Below are 20,416 nucleotides of genomic sequence, written 5' to 3'. Positions count from 1 at the left end.
ACACTCACCACCCTTTGAGTGAAAAAAATTGCCCCTCTGGATCCTTTTGTATCTCTCCCCTCTCACCTTAAATCTGTGCCCCCTCGTTATAGACTCCCCTACCTTTGGGAAAAGATTTTGACTATCGACCTTATCTATGCCCCTCATTATTTTATAGACTTCTATAAGATCACCCCTTAACCTCCTACTCTCCAGGGAATAAAGTCCCAGTCTGTCTAACCTCTCCCTGTAAGTCAAACCATCAAGTCCCGGTAGCATCCTAGTAAATCTTTTCTGCACTCTTTCTAGTTTAATAATATCCTGTCTATAATAGGGTGACCAGAACTGTACACAGTACTCCAAGTGTGGCCTCACCAATGCCCTGTACAACTTCAACAAGACACTGAGAAGTGTCATCTGCGAACTTTGAAATTATCCCCTCTATACCCAAGTCCAGGTCATTAATATATATCAAAAAGAGCAGTGGTCCTAATACTGACCCCTGGGGAACACCACTGTATACTTCCCTCCAGTCTGAAAAACAACCGTTCACCACTACTAAGAACATAAGAACATAAGAAATAGGAGCAGGAGTAGGCCAATCGGCCCCTCGAGCCTGTTCCGCCATTCAATAAGATCATGGCTGCTTTCTGTCCCTTAGCCTATTTTGTATCCACACTGCCACTTGTCCCTTTAATCCCATGGGGTTCAATTTTGCTAACAAATCTGTTATGTGGCCCTTATAGAATCATAGAAGGTTACAGCACAGAAGGAGGCCATTCGGCCCATCGAGTCCGCACCGGCTCTATGCACAAACAATCCAGCTAGTCCCACGTCCCCGCCCTTTCCCCGTAGCCCTGCTAATTTTTTAGTTTCAAGTATTTATCCAGTTCCCTTTTGAAGGCCATGATTGAATCTGCCTCCACCACCCCCTCGGGCAGTGCATTCCAGATCCTAACCACTCACTGTGTAAAAAGGTTTTTCCTCATGTCACCTTTGGTTCTTTTGCCAATCACCGTAAATCTCTGTCCTCTGGTTCTTGATCTTTCTACCAATGGGAACAGTTTCTCTCTATCTACTCTGTCTAGACCCTTCATGATTTTGAATACCTCGATCAAATCTCCTCTCAACCGTCTCTGTTCCAAGGAGAACAACCCCAGCTTCTCCAGTCTATCCACGTAATTAAAGTCCCTCATCTCTGGAATCATTCTAGTAAATCTCTTCTGCACCCTCTCTAAGGCCTTCACATCCTTCCTAAAGTGCGGTGCCCAGAACTGGACACAATACTCCAGTTGTGGCCGAACCAGTGTTTTATAAAGTTTCATCATGATTTCCTTGCTTTTGTACTCAATGCCTCTATTTATAAAGCCCAGGATCCCGTATGCTTTTTTAACCACCTTCTCAACCTGCCCTGCCACCTTCAACGATTTGTGCACATAAACCCCCAGATCTCTCTGTTCCTATAACCCTTTTAGAATTGAGTCCTCCAGTTTATATTGCCTCTCCTCATTTTCCTACCGAAATGCATCACCTCGCATTTTTCTGCGTTAAATTTCATCTGCCACGTGTCCGCCTATTCCACCAGCCTGTCTATATCCTCTTGAGGTCTATCACTATCCTCCTCACTGTTCACTACACTTCCAAGTTTTGTGTCATCTGCAAATTTTGAAATTGTGCCCTGTACACCCAAATCCAAGTCATTAATATATATCAAGAAAAGCAGTGGTCCCAGCACTGACCCCTGGGGAACACCACTGTACACCACCCTCCAGTCCGAAAAACAACCGTTCACCACTACTCTCTGTTTCCTGTCCCTTTATCAAATGCTTTTTGAAAGTCCATTGCTAACAAATCTGTTATGTGGCCCTTATAGAATCACTCCCCTCATCAACCCTCTCCGTTACTTCATCAAAGAATTCAATCAAGTTAGTCGAACACAATTTTCCTTTAACAAATCCGTGCTGACTTTCATTTATTCGCCCAGACTTTTCCAAGTGCCAATTAATTTTGTTCCAGATTATTGACTTTAAAAGTTTCCCCACCACCGATTGGCCTGTAGTTGCCGGGTTTATCCCTCTCCTCTATTTTAAACCGGGATGTAACATTTCCAATCCTCCAATGATTACACTATAGACTATACGCATTATATATGATTACACTATAGACTATACGCATTATATATGATTACACTATAGACTATACGCATCATATATGATTACACTATAGACTATACGCATTATATATGATTACACTATAGACTATACGCATTATATATGATTACACTATAGACTATACGCATCATATATGATTACACTATGGACTATACGCATCATATATGATTACACTATAGACTATACGCATTATATATGATTACACTATAGACTATACGCATTATATATGATTACACTGTAGTATATATACATTATGTATGATTAGACTAAAGATTACACATGTATTTGATCATACTATAGATTGTACATATATATGATCACACTATAGATTGTAAGCATGTGATACACTATAGTTTACACATATGATCACACTATATACTGTACACATTATAAATGATTATACTACAGACTGTGCGCACTATATGTCGATTATTCATATTATGTATGTTTACACTATGGATCATGCACATTACACACAATTACATTGTGGCGTGTATGCATTATATATGATCAGACTATAGATTATAACGTCAATTATGATTAGACTATAGCTTACTCACACCTAGGATCGCACTATGGTTTATATACATTATATATAACGACACTATAGTTTATAGGCATTATATGTGATTATACTATAGATTATAAATGTTATATGTGATTGCACTGTAGCTTATACACATTATATATGATTACACCATAGATTATATACCTATGATACCACTATAGTTTATACACATGATTACACTACATATTATACACATTATAAATGATTATACTATAGATTATTCACATTATACGTGTATACTGTCGATTGTACATGTGAAGAACCTGTCTTAATTCCTTTTTGAAGCCCATTGTTTCCTGTCCATTATACGTGGTGGTGATCTGTTCCACAAACTTACCGCCCTTTTAGTAAAAAAAAGTTCCTCCTGCATTCCCTATTTTCTTTTGTTGTCCTTAATTTGTAAATATGACCCCTCATGCATAAATTCTGTACACAGAAGAAAAGCTTACTTAGATCCAATTTGTCCAAAGTTGTGCAGGAATACATTTCCACAGGTGCTGACCTCCCTCTGGTACCTCTCCCAACTAACCATTCGTCATTTGTGAGTCCAGACAACGTGTGCCCATAGGCTATTCCATCTTGGAGGGCATCACAGCCAAGCCCAATCCTGTATATTAATGATTTGGCCTTAAGTGTGGGGGGCATGATTAAGAAGTTTGCAGATGATACAAAAATTGGCCGTGTGGTTGATAGTGAGGAGGAAAGCTGTAGACTGCAGGAAGATATCAATGGACTGGTCAGGTGGGCAGAAAAGTGGTAAATGGAATTCAGTCCAGAGAAGTGTGAGGTAATGCATTTGGGGAGGGCAAACAAGGCAAGGGAGTACACAATAAATGGGAGGATACTGAGAGGTGTAGAGGAAGTGAGGGACCTTGGAGTGCATGTCCACAGATCCCTGAAGGTAGCAGGACAGGTAGATAAGGTGGTTAAGAAGACATATGGGATACTTTCCTTTATTAGCCGAGGCATAGAATATAAGAGCAGGGAGGTTATGCTGGAACTGTATAAAACACTAGTTGGGCCACAGCTTTAGTACTGTGTACAGTTCTGGTCACCACATTACAGGAAGGATGTGATTGCACTAGAGAGGGTGCAGAGGAGATTTACGAGGATGTTGCCAGGACTGGAGAATTTTAGCTATGAGGAAAGATTGGACAGGCTGGGGTTGTTTTCTTTGGAACAGAGGAAGCTGAGGGGAGATTTGATTGAGGTGTATAAAATTATGAGGGGCCTCGATAGAGTGGATAGGAAGGACCTATTTCCCTTAGCAGAGAGGTCAATAACCAGGGGCATAGATTTAAAGTGATTGGTAGAAGGATTAGAGGGGAGCTGAGGAGAATTTTTTCACCCAGAGGGTGGTGGGGGTCTGGAACTCACTGCCTGAGAGGGTGGGAGAGGCAGAAACCCTCAACTCATTTAAAAAGCACCTGAAGTGCTGTAACCTACAGGGCTGCGGACCAAGTGCTGGAAAGTGGGATTAGGCTGGGTGGCTCGTTTTTGGCTGGCGCGGACACGATGGGCCGAATGGCCTCCTTCTGTGCTGTATATTTTCTATGATTCGGCCCCTCGAGCCTGCTCCAACATTCAATCAGATCATGGCTGATCTTCAACATCAAATCCACTTTCCTGCCCGATCCCCATATCCCTTGATTTCCTTAATAGTCCAAAAATCTATCGATATCAGCCTTGAATATATTCAACGATTCAGCCTCCACAGCCCTCTGGGGTAGAGAATTCCAAAGATTCACAACCCTCTGAGTGAAGAAATTCCTCCTCATCTCAGTCTTAAATGTCCGATCCCTTATCCTGAGACTCTGCCCCCTGGTTCTAGACTCTCCAGCCAGGGGAAACAGCCTCTCAGCATCTACCCTGTCAACTCCCCTCAGAATCTTATATGTTTCAATGAGATCACCTCTCATTCTTCTAAACTCCGGAGAATATAGGTCTCAATCTACTCAATATCTCCTCATATAGATTATAAGTGTCATATATGATCACACTATAGATTATACGCTATATATATAGATGGCTACACTATAGTTCAAACACATTATATAAAATCATAGAAAATTTACGGCACAGGCCATTCGGCCCATTGTGTCTGCGCCGGCCAGAAATGAGTCGCCCGGCCTATATGTTGCCCCATAGATGATAAACATTCTATATGGTCTAACATCCTATAGACAGATTATTGATCAGCGAGGGAGTCGAAGGATATGGGGAAAGGGCGGGAAAGTGGAGCTGAGGTAAAAATCAGATCAGCCATGATCTCGTTAAATGGGGGAGCAGGCTCGAGGGGCCGAATGGCCTACTCTTGCTCCTATCTCTTATAGACACACTATAGATTATATATATTATATGTGTCTCTGCTATAGTTCAGTCACATTCTATATGTTGGCTGTAGATTATAGACATTATACCTGACCCCGGGTATATTACACTCAGTGTGGGGAACGGGCGGTACCGCGCGCGGCCACACTATAGATCCACAGATCCCTATAGATCCCACTATAGATCCACAGATCCTATAGATCCCACTATAGATCCACAGATCCCTTTAGATCCCACTATAGATCCCAGGATCCTATAGATCCCCCTATAGATCCACAGATCCTATAGATCCCACTATAGATCCCAGGATCCTAGAGATCCACAGATCCCTATAGATCCCACTATAGATACCAGGATCCTATAGATCCCACTATAGATCCCAGGATCCTATAGATCCCCCTATAGATCCACAGATCCTATAGATCCCACTATAGATCCCAGGATCCTATAGATCCCCCTATAGATCCACAGATCCTATAGATCCCACTATAGATCCCAGGATCCTAGAGATCCACAGATCCCTATAGATCCCACTATAGATACCAGGATCCTATAGATCCCACTATAGATCCCGGGATCCTATAGATCCCCCTATAGATCCACGGATCCTATAGATCCCACTATAGATCCCAGGATCCTATAGATCCCACTATAGATCCCAGGATCCTATAGATCCCCCTACAGATCCACAGATCCCTATAGATCCCACTATAGATCCCAGGATCCTATAGATCCCACTATAGATCCCAGGATCCTATAGATCCCCCTACAGATCCACAGATCCCTATAGATCCCACTATAGATCCCAGGATCCTATAGATCCCACTATAGATCCCAGGATCCTATAGATCCCCCTACAGATCCACAGATCCCTATAGATCCCACTATAGATCCCAGGATCCTATAGATCCCACTATAGATCCCAGGATCCTATAGATCCCCCTACAGATCCACAGATCCCTATAGATCCCACTATAGATCCCAGGATCCTATAGATCTATAGATCCCATAGGGTGAGACTGGGGTCGACCCGCCACCCCCGGCCTCGCTCCCGTGGATTGGTCGCCGCTGCCCGGAGCGGCCTGAAGCGGGCGGAGGGGGCGCGGGGATCGGGCCGGCGGCTCTGGGCGGAGCGGGAGCGGCGCGTCCAGTCCCGGCCCACAGGCGGCGGCTGCCGGTCGGTGTCAGTCGGCGCTCGGAGCTCGGGGCCTGCGGCCCAGGCAGGTGAGGAGCGGGAGAGGCCGGGGATGGGGTCCGGGGTCCGGGGATCGGGTGAGGCCGGGGATCGGGAGCGGGGTCCGGGGATCGGGAGCTGCGCGGTCCGAGGCCCCGGGAAGCCGCGGACTCCAGTCTTCTTTTTCCCCGGCGCCCAGGGGCCGGACTCGAGTACGGAGGAAGGCGGCGGCCCGCGGCCTCGGCTCTTTCCTGAGGGAGAGGCCGGCGTCCCGCTGCTGTTTCTGGGCCTCATGGTCCCCTGTTCCCCGGGGGTTCGGTCCCTGTTCCGGGGGTTCGGTCCCTGTTCCCCGGGGGGTTCGGTCCCTGTTCCCCGGGGGTTCGGTCCCTGTTCCCCGGGGGTTCGGTCCCTGTTCCGGGGGTTCGGTCCCTGTTCCCCGGGGGTTCGGTCCCTGTTCCCCGGGGGTTCGGTCCCTGTTCCCCGGGGGTTCGGTCCCTGTTCCCCGGGGGGTTCGGTCCCTGTTCCCGGGGGGTTCGGTCCCTGTTCCCGGGGGGTTCGGTCCCTGTTCCCCGGGGGTTCGGTCCCTGTTCCCGGGGGTTCGGTCCCTGTTCCCGGGGGTTCGGTCCCTGTTCCCCGGGGGGTTCGGTCCCTGTTCCCCGGGGGTTCGGTCCCTGTTCCCCGGGGGTTCGGTCCCTGTTCCCCGGGGGTTCGGTCCCTGTTCCCCGGGGGTTCGGTCCCTGTTCTGGGGTTCGGTCCCTGTTCCCCGGGGGTTCGGTCCCTGTTCCCCGGGGGTTCGGTCCCTGTTCTGGGGTTCGGTCCCTGTTCCCCGGGGGGTTCGGTCCCTGTTCTGGGGTTCGGTCCCTGTTCTGGGGTTCGGTCCCTGTTCCCCGGGGGTTCGGTCCCTGTTCTGGGGTTCGGTCCCTGTTCCCCGGGGGTTCGGTCCCTGTTCCCCGGGGGTTCGGTCCCTGTTCTGGGGTTCGGTCCCTGTTCCCCGGGGGTTCGGTCCCTGTTCCCCGGGGGTTCGGTCCCTGTCCCCCGGGGGTTCGGTCCCTGTCCCCCGGGGGTTCGGTCCCTGTTCCCCGGGGGTTCGGTCCCTGTTCCCCGGGGTTCGGTCCCTGTTCCCGGGCGATGTGCTGCAGGTTTCGTCGGCAGACCCAGTGGAACCTTCGTGGTCGGATTCCAGAACCGCCAGCGAGGCCCCCGGGTTATACTGTCGGTCGTGCGCTGTGCACCTACCCCTTTGCCGGCCCTGAGCTAAAATCGCTTTGTTCTGCCGTTACCTGCAGTTGAGACGCAGATTAGGTGAGGAGAGAGGAACCGGAGGGAACGGGCGGAACCGGAGGGAACGCGGGCGGAACCGGAGGGAACGCGGGCCACCATGAACGGAGCAGCAGTGGTTTCCACGTCCACGTCCGTTCAGACCATCACCATCAAGGAAGAGGCCGGTATGCTTCACGTCTCCTCATCACCAAGTTGGGCGGGGGCGGGGGGGTTAGATGTTTTTTCTGGAGTGGTTCCCCGTACGTGAGGGGGTGGGGAACAGAATGGGTCAGCGGTGCCGACTCCGTCCTTTCAAATCGGCTGGTGGGGGAGCGCCATGATTGAAATCGAGCCCGGACCGATGGGGTGACCGTCTCTGTCTGCTGACCCTGAACATCTCACAGGAAAGGAGTTTCGGGCAGTCTGAATGGACGCAAAGATGAACTAATTCGGGCATCTTGGAACTTTACAGCACAGAAGGAGGCCATTCAGCCCATTGCCCCGTGTACTCTCTCTGAAAGAGCTCTCCCCTCAGCCCCATTCCCCTGCCCTTTCCCCAATCAGCCAGTTCCCTTTTAAACTTTTCTTTTTCCAATATTTATCCATTTTTGTTTTAAAAGCGATCATGGATTCTCTGATATTTTGCGTTCAGTTCTGGGCACTGTACCTCAGGAAGGATAGATTGGCCTTGGAGGGGGTGCAGTGCAGATTCACCAGAATGATTCTGGTGGACAGGTTCCACAGACTGGGCTTGTATTCCCAGGGTGATCTAATCAAGCTGTTTAAGATGACTGAAGGAGGTGATAGGATTTACTCTGGTGGGGAGCCCAGAACAAGGGGGCAGAACCTTAAAATTAGAGCCAGGCCGTTCAGGGGTGATGTCAGGAAGCACTTCTTCACACAAAGGGGAGTGGGAATCAGAAACTCTCTCCCCCAAAAATCTGTGACTGTTGGGGGTCTGTTGAAAATTTCCAGCCTGAGACTGATAGATTTTTGTTGGGTATGTAAGAGTGACAGAACCACGGCGGTTAAATGGAGTTAAGATACAGACCAGCACGATCTAATAGAATGGTGGAACAGACTCGTGGGGCTGAATAAGAACATAAGAAATAGGAGCAGGAGTAGGCCATTCGGCCCCTCGAGCCTGCTCCGCCATTCAATCAGATCATGGCTGATCTTCGACCTCAACTCCACTTTCCCGCCCGATCCCCATATCCCTCAATTCCCCTGGAGTCCAAAAATCTATCCATCTCAGCCTTGAATATATTCAACGACTCAGCATCCACAGCCCTCTGGGGTAGAGAATTCCAAAGATTCACAACCCTCTGAGTGAAGAAATTCCTCCTCATCTCAGTCTTAAATGGTCGACCCCTTATCCTGAGACTATGCCCCCTAGTTCTAGGCTCTCCAGCCAGGGGAAACAATCTCTCAGCATCTACCCTGTCAAGCCCCCTCAGAATCTTACATACTTCAATGATTTTATTTTAAATTCACAAGCTTTCGGAGATTTTCTCCTTCCTCAGGCAAATGTTTCAAGATCTCCTTGAAATGTTTCAAGGAGATCTTGAAACATTTGCCTGAGGAAGGAGAAAATCTCCGAAAGCTTGTGAATTTAAAATAAAATTGCTGGACTATAACTTGGTGTTGTAAAATTGTTTACAATTGTCAACCCCAGTCCATCACCGGCATCTCCACATCATACTTCAATGAGATCAGCTCTCAACCCCAGAGAGTATAGGCCCATTCTACTCAACCTCTCCTCATAGGACAACCCTCTCCTCCCAGGAATCAATCTAATGAACCTTCGTTGCACCGCCTCTAAGGCAAGTATATCCTTCCTTAGATAAGGACACCAAAACTGTACACAGTACTCCAGGTGAGGTCTCACCAAAGCCCTGTACGACTGTAGTAAGACTTCCTTACTCTTGTACTCCAACCCTCTTGCAATAAAGGCCAACATATAATTTGCCTTCCTAATTGCCTGCTGTACCTGCATATTAACTTTTGGTGTTTCTTGTACCAGGACACCCAAATCTCTCTGAACACCAACATTTAATAGTTTTTCACCATATAAAAAATATTCTGTTTTTCTATTCTTCCTACCAAAGTGAATAACCTCACATTTCCCCACATTATATTCCATCTGCCACCTTCTTTCCCACTCACTTAACCTGTCTATATCCCTTTGCAGACTCTTTGTGTCCTCCTCACAGCTTACTTTCCCACCTAGCTTTGTATTGTCAGCAAACTTGGATACATTACACTCGGTCCCTTCATCTAAGTCTTTAATATAGATTGTAAATAGCTGAGGCCCAAGCACTGATCCCTGCGGCACCCCACTAGTTACAGCCTGCCAACCTGAAAATGACCCGTTTATCCCTACTCTCTGTTTTCTGTCCATTAACTAATCCTCTATCCATGCTAATATATTACCCCCAACCCCATGAGCCCTTATCTTGTGTAACAATCTTTTATGTGGCACCTTGTCGAATACCTTTTGAAAATCCAAATATACAACATCCACTGGTTCCCCTTTATCCACCCTGCTAGTTACATCCGCAAAAAACTAATAAATTTGTCAAACACCATTTCCCTTTCATAAAACCATGTTGACTCTGCCTAATCATATTATGATTTTCTAAGTGCCCTGTTACCACGTGCTTAATAATGGATTCCAGCATTTTCACGACGACTGATGTCAGGCTAACTGGCCTGTAATTCCCTGTTTTCTCTCTCCCTCCTTTCTTGAATAGCGGGGTTACATTTGCTTCCTTCCAATCCACTGGGACCGTTCCAGAATCTAGGGAATTTTGGAAGATCACAACCAATGCATCCACTATCTCTGCAGCCACCTCTTTTCGAACCCTCGGATGTCGGCCATCAGGTCCAGGGGATTTGTCGGCTTTTAGTCCCATTAGTCTCTCAAGTACTTTTTCTCTACTGATATTAATTGTTTTAAGTTCCTCACTCTCATTAGACCCTTGGTTCCCTGCTATTTCTGATTTGCTTTTTGTGTCTTCTACTGTGAAGACAGATACAAAATATTTGTTTAGCCCATCTGCCATTTCCTGATTCCCCATTATAATTTCTCCTGTCTCAGCCTCTAAGGGACCAATGTTTACTTTTGCTACTCTCTTCCTTTTTACATACTTGTAGAAACTCTTACAATCCATTTTTATATTTCTTGCTAGTTTACTCTCATATCTTTATCTCCCTCTTCATCAATTTTTTGGTCATCCTTTGCTGGTTTCTAAAACTCTCCCAATCCTCAGGTTTATTACTCTTCTTGTCAACACTATAGGCCTCTTCTTTCAATCTAATACTCTCCTTAACTTCTTTCGTTAGCCACGGGTGGATCACTTTTCCCCTGGAGTTTTTATTTCTCAATGGAATGTATATTTTTTGGGAATATTGAAATATTTCTTTTAATGTTCTCCATTACCCATCAAACCCTCTAATCTAACTTCCCAATCTATCTTAACCAACTCGCCCCTCATACCTACGTAATTGGCTTTATTTAAGTTTAAGACTCTAGTTTCTGACTTAAGTACGTCACTCTCGAACTCATTGTGACATTCTATCATATTATGATCACTCTGCCCCATGTCCTATGAGCGTGTGTGACTGCCAGACCAGACCGCTGATGGGTTCTGCAATTGTTTCAGATTTGTGGAGCAAAGAGGATCTACTGAGGCTGTTGGATCGAATAAAGAGCCTGATCCCAGAGGGAGACTGCATGAAGTACAAGACCACAGAGTCTCACTTCCACTGGGACAAAGTGGCGTTCGGAGCCTTCACCGGGGAAATGTGTCGACACAAGTGGCTGAAACTGTCCTGTGAGGTTTGTGGTGACGCAGAAAACAAGAGACATGGCAGGAGCAGGAACAGCTCATCGTCTTTCTCGGAGATAACCCACCCTCTCCCCAAATCCCTCAATCCCACCTACCCACCCTCTCCCCAAATCCCTCAATCCCACCTACCCACCCTCTCCCCAAATCCCTCAATCCCACCTACCCACCCTCTCCCCAAATCCCTCAATCCCACCTACCCACCCTCTCCCCAAATCCCTCAATCCCACCTACCCACCCTCTCCCCAAATCCCTCAATCCCACCTACCCACCCTCTCCCCATATCCCTCAATCCCACCTACCCACCCTCTCCCCAAATCCCTCAATCCCACCTACCCACCCTCTCCCCAAATCCCTCAATCCCACCTACCCACCCTCTCCCCAAATCCCTCAATCCCACCTATCCACCCTCTCCCCAAATCCCTCAATCCCACCTACCCACCCTCTCCCCAAATCCCTCAATCCCACCTACCCACCCTCTCCCCAAATCCCTCAATCCCACCTACCCATCCTCTCCCCAAATCCCTCAATCCCACCTACCCACCCTCTCCCCAAATCCCTCAATCCCACCTACCCACCCTCTCCCCAAATCCCTCAATCCCACCTACCCACCCTCTCCCCAAATCCCTCAATCCCACCGACCCACCCTCTCCCCAAATCCCTCAATCCCACCTACCCATCCTCTCCCCAAATCCCTCAATCCCACCTACCCACCCTCTCCCCATATCCCTCAATCCCACCTACCCACCCTCTCCCCATATCCCTCAACCCCACCTACCCACCCTCTCCCCAAATCCCTCAACCCCACCTACCCACCCTCTCCCCAAATCCCTCAACCCCACCTACCCACCCTCTCCCCAAATCCCTCAACCCTACCTACCCACCCTCTCCCCAAATCCCTCAACCCCACCTACCCACCCTCTCCCCAAATCCCTCAACCCCACCTACCCACCCTCTCCCCAAATCCCTCAACCCCACCTACCCACCCTCTCCCCAAATCCCTCAACCCCACCTACCCACCCTCTCCCCAAATCCCTCAATCCCACCTACCCGTCCTCTCCCCAAATCCCTCAACCCCACCTACCCGTCCTCTCCCCAAATCCCTCAATCCCACCTACCCACCCTCTCCCCAAATCCCTCAATCCCACCTACCCACCCTCTCCCCACATCCCTCCATCCCACCTCCCACCCTCTCCCCATATCCCTCAATCCCACCTACCCACCTTTTCACCATATCCCTCAACCCTATCTCATTGTCTCTGACCCCATTTACGTTCTCAGCTACAATGTCCTTCTGGTCATTTATTGCGCAACTCAATTACCCTTTGGGTGAAAAAGTTCCCCCGACTTCCCTTTTTATCGTTTGCTGGTGGAACCACTTCATGCTCAGTCATGTTTGTAGATTTTTTCTGTTGCATTATTGGTTTGAAGTTTGCAGTGCGCACTGAGCAATGCCTGTATCTCTCTCTCTGTCTCTGTCTGTCTTTCTGCCCTCTCTGTCTCTCTCTCTCACTCTGCCTGTCTCCTTCCCTCTCCCCTTTTCCCCTTCCTTTCGAAGCCTCTTCAGATCCTATCTCTTGGATCAGACCTTGTATTAGTGTCAACTGTGGCTCAGTGGTCTCACTCTCGCCTCCGAGTGAGAAGGTGATGGGTTTGAGTCCCACTCCAGAGACTAGGCCGACACTCCCGGTGCAGTACTGAGGGAGTGCTGCACTGTCAGAGGTGCTGCCATTCAAATGAGACATTAAACCGAGGCCCTGTCTGCCCTCTCAGGTGGACATTAAAGATCCCATGGGTACTATTTGAAGAAGAGCAGGGGGAGTTCTCCCAGGTGACCAAGGGCCAATATTTATCCCTCAACCAACGTCATTAAAACAGGTCATTATCATATTGCTGTTTGTGGGATCTTGCTGTGCGCAAATCGGCTGCCGTGTTTCCTACATCACAACAGTGACTACACTTCAAAAGTACTTCATTGGCTGCAAAGCACTTTGGGTCATCCTGAGGTCGTGATAGGTGCTATATAAATGCAAAGTTCCTTCTTGACTCACCTCTCCCATTACTGCTCATTGTCTGTTCCTTCCATGTGAGGGAGTTAATTTGTTAAAGGGGCTGTGTGAACGTGCTCGATTCCTCTCTCATTTCTTTAGATCAGAAAGTATCGTACACTGAGTGAGCTGCTCATCGACGCGGTGGAGTACGTGAAAAATCCTTACAAAGGCAAGAAACTGAAGGTAGGCTCGTCGGCCCAGGGCGAACAGCGAGGCCTGCTCACTGCTGCCATTTATTCAATTTGTTCTCAGGATGTGGGCGACATTGACAAGCCTGCATTTGGGACGGTGGTGTAGTCGTGATGTCACAGGACCAGTAACCCAGGGAACGGGAGTTCAAATCCCACCCTGGGCAGTTTTGAGGATTTGAATTCAGTTTAAATAAAAATCTGGAAATAAAATCTGGACTCAGTAAAAGTGACTGTGAAGCTGTTGGATTGTCGTAAAAACCCAACTGGTTCACTAATGTCCTTTGGGGAAGGAGACCTGCCGTCCTTACCCGGGTCTGGGCCTATAGGTGACTCCAGCCCCCGCACCAACCTGGTTGACTCTTAACTGCTCTCTGAAGTGACCCAGGAAGTTACTCAGTTTGTATCAAACTCGCTACCAGCGGTTCAAGAAGGCGGCTCACCACCACCTGCTCGGGGCAACTACGGACAGGCAGTAAATGCCGGCCTCGCCCACAACCTGAGATTGACTTTTTAAAAATTCCCTGTGGGACTGGAGTCAGGTGTGGGCCCAGTCCAGAACATTCCTGAACCGGTTGGGTTTTTCCGACAGTCGGCAGTTTTCACGGTCATTTTCCCTGGTGCCAGCCCAGGAATGTTTTAGTTTGATTTCACAAGTTGCCTCGGTGGGATTGGAACTCACATCCTCATGGTCGCTATTCCAGGACATTCTGCACACTTCAGACTCAATTTCAATGTCCTTGTCCTGTTCGGAATGTTTTGAAAACTGATCCACAGAAAGGATTTACAATTAAAGGGAAATAGGTGACTGTCAATGTTGTGTTTAAAGCAGAGTGTATTAACGCAAATTTTAAAAATGAGTCTGAGACATTAAGTAGCTAAGATACAAATGAGGTAACTTTGAGATTGTTCCCTTGTAGATTGTAAATAAGCAAATCATTAGCTTATGTCAGAAATCAAAAAACACCTGATAGCGCAGAGTACACTGTGAACGATGCCTGTAACCCTGATAGTGCAAGGTACACTGTGAACGATGCCTGTAACGCTGATAGTGCAGAGTACACTGTGAACGATGCCTGTAACCCTGGTAGTGCAGAGTACACTGTGAACGATGCCTGTAACGCTGATAGCGCAGAGTACACTGTCAACGATGCCTGTAACGCTGATAGCGCAGAGTACACTGTGAACGATGCCTGTAACGCTGATAGTGCAGAGTACACTGTGAACGATGCCTGTAACGCTGATAGTGCAGAGTACACTGTGAACGATGCCTGTGACCCTGACAGTGCAGGGTACACTGTGAACGATGCCTGTAACGCTGATAGTGCAGAGTACACTGTGAACGATGCCTGTAACGCTGATAGTGCAGAGTACACTGTGAACGATGCCTGTAACGCTGATAGTGCAGAGTACACTGTGAACGATGCCTGTAATGCTGATAGTGCAGAGTACACTGTGAACGATGCCTGTAACGCTGATAGCGCAGAGTACACTGTGAACGATGCCTGTAACGCTGATAGTGCAGAGTACACTGTGAACGATGCCTGTAACGCTGATAGCGCAGAGTACACTGTGAACGATGCCTGTAACCCTGACAGTGCAGGGTACATTGTGAACGATGACTGTAACGCTGATAGTGCAGAGTACACTGTGAACGATGCCTGTAACGCTGATAGTGCAGAGTACACTGTGAACGATGCCTGTAACCCTGATAGTGCAGAGTACACTGTGAACGATGCCTGTAACGCTGATAGCGCAGAGTACACTGTGAACGATGCCTGTAACGCTGATAGCGCAGAGTACACTGTGAACGATGCCTGTAACGCTGATAGTGCAGAGTACACTGTGAACGATGCCTGTAACCCTGATAGTGCAAGGTACACTGTGAACGATGCCTGTAACGCTGATAGTGCAGAGTACACTGTGAACGATGCCTGTAACGCTGATAGTGCAGAGTACACTGTGAACGATGCCTGTAACCCTGACAGTGCGGGGTACACTGTGAACGATGCCTGTAACCCTGATAGTGCAGAGTACACTGTGAACGATGCCTGTAACCCTGATAGCGCAGAGTACACTGTGAAGGATGCCTGTAACCCTGATAGTGCAGAGTACACTGTGAACGATGCCTGTAACCCTGATAGCGCAGAGTACACTGTGAACGATGCCTGTAACCCTGATAGTGCAGAGTACACTGTGAAGGATGCCTGTAACCCTGATAGTGCAGAGTACACTGTGAACGATGCCTGTAACCCTGATAGCGCAGAGTACACTGTGAACGATGCCTGTAACCCTGGTAGTGCAGAGGACACTGAACGATGCCTGTAACCCTGATAGTGCAGGGTACACTGTGAATGATGCCTGTAACCCTGATAGTGCAGGGTACACTGTGAGCGATGCCTGTATCTCTGATAGTGTACAGTTCACTGTGAGTGATACCTGTATCTCTGATGGTGCAGAGTACACTGTGAGCGATGCCTGTATCTCTGATAGTGTACAGTTCACTGTGAGTGATGCCTGTATCTCTGATGGTGCAGAGTACGCTGTGAACGATGCCTGTATCTCTGGTGCAGGGTACACTGTAAACGATGCCTGTATCTCTGATGGTGCAGAGTACACAGTGAACGATACCTGTATCTCTGATGGTGCAGAGTACACAGTGAACGATACCTGTATCTCTGATGATGCAGGGTACACTGTGAACGATGCCTGTAACCCTGATGGTGCAGGGTACACTGTGAACGATGCCTGTATCTCTGATGATGCAGGGTACACTGTGAACGATGCCTGTAACCCTGATGGTGTACAGTTCATTGTGAACGATGCCTGTATCTCTGATGGTGCAGAGTACACTGTGAGCGATGCCTGTATCTCTGATGGTGCAGAGTACACTGTGAACGATGCCTGTATCTCTGATGATGCAGGGTACACTGTGAACGATGCCTGTAACGCTGATAGCGCAGAGTACACTGTGAACGATGCCTGTAACGCTGATAGTGCAGAGTACACTGTGAACGATGCCTGTAACCCTGACAGTGCAGAGTACACTGTGAACGATGCCTGTAACGCTGATAGTGCAGAGTACACTGTGAACGATGCCTGTAACGCTGATAGTGCAGAGTACACTGTGAACGATGCCTGTAACGCTGATAGTGCAGAGTACACTGTGAACGATGCCTGTAACCCTGACAGTGCGGGGTACACTGTGAACGATGCCTGTAACCCTGATAGCGCAGAGTACACTGTGAACGATGCCTGTAACCCTGATAGCGCAGAGTACACTGTGAACGATGCCTGTAACCCTGATAGCGCAGAGTACACTGTGAACGATGCCTGTAACCCTGATAGTGCAGAGTACACTGTGAAGGATGCCTGTAACCCTGATAGTGCAGAGTACACTGTGAACGATGCCTGTAACCCTGATAGCGCAGAGTACACTGTGAACGATGCCTGTAACCCTGGTAGTGCAGAGTACACTGAACGATGCCTGTAACCCTGATAGTGCAGGGTACACTGTGAATGATGCCTGTAACCCTGATAGTGCAGGGTACACTGAGCGATGCCTGTATCTCTGATAGTGTACAGTTCACTGTGAGTGATACCTGTATCTCTGATGGTGCAGAGTACGCTGTGAACGATGCCTGTATCTCTGGTGCAGGGTACACTGTAAACGATGCCTGTATCTCTGATGGTGCAGAGTACACAGTGAACGATACCTGTATCTCTGATGGTGCAGAGTACACAGTGAACGATACCTGTATCTCTGATGTTGCAGGGTACACTGTGAACGATGCCTGTAACCCTGATGGTGCAGGGTACACTGTGAACGATGTCTGTATCTCTGATGATGCAGGGTACACTGTGAGCGATGCCTGTATCTCTGATGGTGCAGAGTACACTGTGAACGATGCCTGTATCTCTGATGATGCAGGGTACACTGTGAACGATGCCTGTATCTCTGATGATGCAGGGTACACTGTGAACGATGCCTGTAACCCTGATGGTGTACAGTTCATTGTGAACGATGCCTGTATCTCTGATGGTGCAGAGTACACTGTGAGCGATGCCTGTATCTCTGATGGTGCAGAGTACACTGTGAACGATGCCTGTATCTCTGATGGTGCAGAGTACACTGTGAACGATGCCTGTATCTCTGATGGTGCAGGGTACACTGTGAGCAATGCCTGTATCTCTGATAGTTTACAGTTCACTGTGAGCGATGTCTGTAACCCTGATGGTGTAGGGTACACTGTGAACGATGCCTGTAACCCTCATGGTGCAGAGTACACTGTGAACGATGCCTGTAACCCTGATGGTGCAAGGTACACTGTGAACGATGCCTGTAACCCTAATGGTGCAGAGTACACTGTGAACGATGCCTGTAACCCTGATGGTGCAGGGTACACTGTGAACGATGCCTGTATCTCTGATGGTGCAGGGTACACTGTGAACGATGCCTGTATTTCTCATGGTGCAGGGTACACTGTGAGCAATGCCTGTAACCCTGATGGTGCAGAGTACACAGTGAACGATGCCTGTATCTCTGATGGTGCAGAGTACACTGTGAGCAATGCCTGTAACCCTGATGGTGTACAGTTAATTGTGAATGATGCCTGTATTTCTCATGGTGCAGGGTACACTGTGAGCAATGCCTGTATCTCTGATGGTGCAGAGTACACAGTGAATGATGCCTGTATCTCTCATGGTGCAGAGTACACTGTGAGCAATGCCTGTAACCCTGATGGTGTACAGTTCATTGTGAACGATACCTGTATTTCTCATGGTGCAGGGTACACTGTGAGCAATGCCTGTATCTCTGATGGTGCAGAGTACACTGTGAGCGATGCCTGTATCTCTGATGGTGCAGAGTACACTGTGAACGATGCCTGTATCTCTGATGGTGCAGAGTACACTGTGAGCAATGCCTGTAACCCTGATGGTGTACAGTTCATTGTGAATGATGCCTGTATCTCTGATGGTGCAGAGCACACTGTGAGCAATGCCTGTAACCCTGATGGTGTACAGTTCATTGTGAACGATGCCTGTATTTCTCATGGTGCAGGGTACACTGTGAGCAATGCCTGTATCTCTGATGGTGCAGAGTACACAGTGAACGATGCCTGTATCTCTGATGGTGCAGAGTACACTGTGAGCAATGCCTGTAACCCTGATGGTGTACAGTTCATTGTGAACGATGCCTGTATTTCTCATGGTGCAGGGTACACTGTGAGCAATGCCTGTATCTCTCATGGTGCAGAGTACACTGTGAGCAATGCCTGTAACCCTGATGGTGTACAGTTCATTGTGAACGATGCCTGTATTTCTCATGGTGCAGGGTACACTGTGAGCGATGCCTGTATCTCTGATGGTGCAGAGTACACTGTGAACGATGCCTGTATCTCTGATGGTGCAGAGTACACTGTGAACGATGCCTGTATCTCTGATGGTGCAGGGTACACTGTGAACGATGTCTGTATCTCTGATAGTTTACAGTTCATTGCGAGCGATGCCTGTATCTCTGATGGTGCAGAGTACACTGTGAACGATGCCTGTAACCCTGATGGTGTACAGTTCATTGTGAACGATGCCTGTATCTCTGATGGTGCAGGGTACACTGTGAGCGATGCCTGTATCTCTGATGGTGCAGAGTACACTGTGAACGATGCCTGTAACGCTGATAGTGCAGAGTACACTGTGAACGATGCCTGTAACGCTGATAGTGCAGAGTACACTGTGAACGATGCCTGTAACCCTGATAGCGCAGAGTACACTGTGAACGATGCCTGTAACGCTGATAGCGCAGAGTACACTGTGAACGATGCCTGTAACGCTGATAGCGCAGAGTACACTGTGAACGATGCCTGTAACGCTGATAGCGCAGAGTACACTGTGAACGATGCCTGTAACGCTGATAGCGCAGAGTACACTGTGAACGATGCCTGTAACGCTGATAGTGCAGAGTACACTGTGAACGATGCCTGTAACGCTGATAGTGCAGAGTACACTGTGAACGATGCCTGTAACGCTGATAGTGCAGAGTACACTGTGAACGATGCCTGTAACGCTGATAGTGCAGAGTACACTGTGAACGATGCCTGTAACGCTGATAGCGCAGAGTACACTGTGAACGATGCCTGTAACCCTGATAGCGCAGAGTACACTGTGAACGATGCCTGTAACGCTGATAGCGCAGAGTACACTGTGAACGATGCCTGTAACCCTGATAGCGCAGAGTACACTGTGAAGGATGCCTGTAACCCTGGTAGTGCAGAGTACACTGTGAACGATGCCTGTAACCCTGATAGTGCAGGGTACACTGTGAACGATGCCTGTAACCCTGATAGTGCAGGGTACACTGTGAACGATGCCTGTAACGCTGATAGTGCAGAGTACACTGTGAACGATGCCTGTAACCCTGATAGTGCAAGGTACACTGTGAACGATGCCTGTAACGCTGATAGTGCAGAGTACACTGTGAACGATGCCTGTAACGCTGATAGTGCAGAGTACACTGTGAACGATGCCTGTAACGCTGATAGTGCAGAGTACACTGTGAACGATGCCTGTAACGCTGATAGTGCAGAGTACACTGTGAACGATGCCTGTAACCCTGACAGTGCGGGGTACACTGTGAACGATGCCTGTAACCCTGATAGTGCAGAGTACACTGTGAACGATGCCTGTAACCCTGATAGCGCAGAGTACACTGTGAAGGATGCCTGTAACCCTGATAGTGCAGAGTACACTGTGAACGATGCCTGTAACCCTGATAGCGCAGAGTACACTGTGAACGATGCCTGTAACCCTGATAGTGCAGAGTACACTGTGAAGGATGCCTGTAACCCT

At 48.4% G+C, this 20,416-nt stretch overlaps 2 protein-coding genes across 2 annotated transcripts in view; one reads left to right on the top strand and one right to left on the bottom strand.

Moving 5' to 3' along the window:
- Window positions 1-6,114: 6,114 nt before the first annotated feature.
- The window catches only part of ubtfl (upstream binding transcription factor, like), a 105,862-nt gene continuing 91,560 nt past the window's right edge, over window positions 6,115-20,416 (top strand). The window contains 4 exon segments of the mRNA XM_067977515.1: window positions 6,115-6,273; window positions 7,510-7,668; window positions 11,149-11,324; window positions 13,482-13,565. Of these exon segments, the coding sequence (XP_067833616.1) occupies window positions 7,602-7,668; window positions 11,149-11,324; window positions 13,482-13,565 (327 nt within the window). The 5' untranslated portion in view covers window positions 6,115-6,273; window positions 7,510-7,601.
- LOC137305795 (proline-rich protein HaeIII subfamily 1-like) lies at window positions 6,234-7,603 on the bottom strand. Its single transcript, XM_067974738.1, has 2 exons — window positions 7,504-7,603; window positions 6,234-7,387 (listed from the first exon to the last, which is right to left on the bottom strand). The coding sequence occupies exons 1-2, from the start codon at window positions 7,601-7,603 to the stop codon at window positions 6,234-6,236; spliced, it is 1,254 nt and encodes a 417-aa protein (XP_067830839.1).

Source organism: Heptranchias perlo, chromosome 3, assembly GCF_035084215.1.
Source record: "Heptranchias perlo isolate sHepPer1 chromosome 3, sHepPer1.hap1, whole genome shotgun sequence".
Classification (NCBI taxonomy): domain Eukaryota; kingdom Metazoa; phylum Chordata; class Chondrichthyes; order Hexanchiformes; family Hexanchidae; genus Heptranchias; species Heptranchias perlo.
Note: the sequence above shows the minus strand (reverse complement) of the source record. Positions and strands in the feature narration are given on the sequence as shown.

Excerpts from the sequence above, each read along its gene's own strand:
- LOC137305795 (XM_067974738.1), bottom strand. The coding sequence starts at position 7,603 with ATGGTGGCCCGCGTTCCCTCCGGTTCCGCCCGCGTTCCCTCCGGTTCC. Across the intron at positions 7,388-7,503 it reads AATCTGCGTCTCAACTGCAG|GTTCCACTGGGTCTGCCGAC; the intron begins GTAACGGCAGAA and ends CCGACCACGAAG.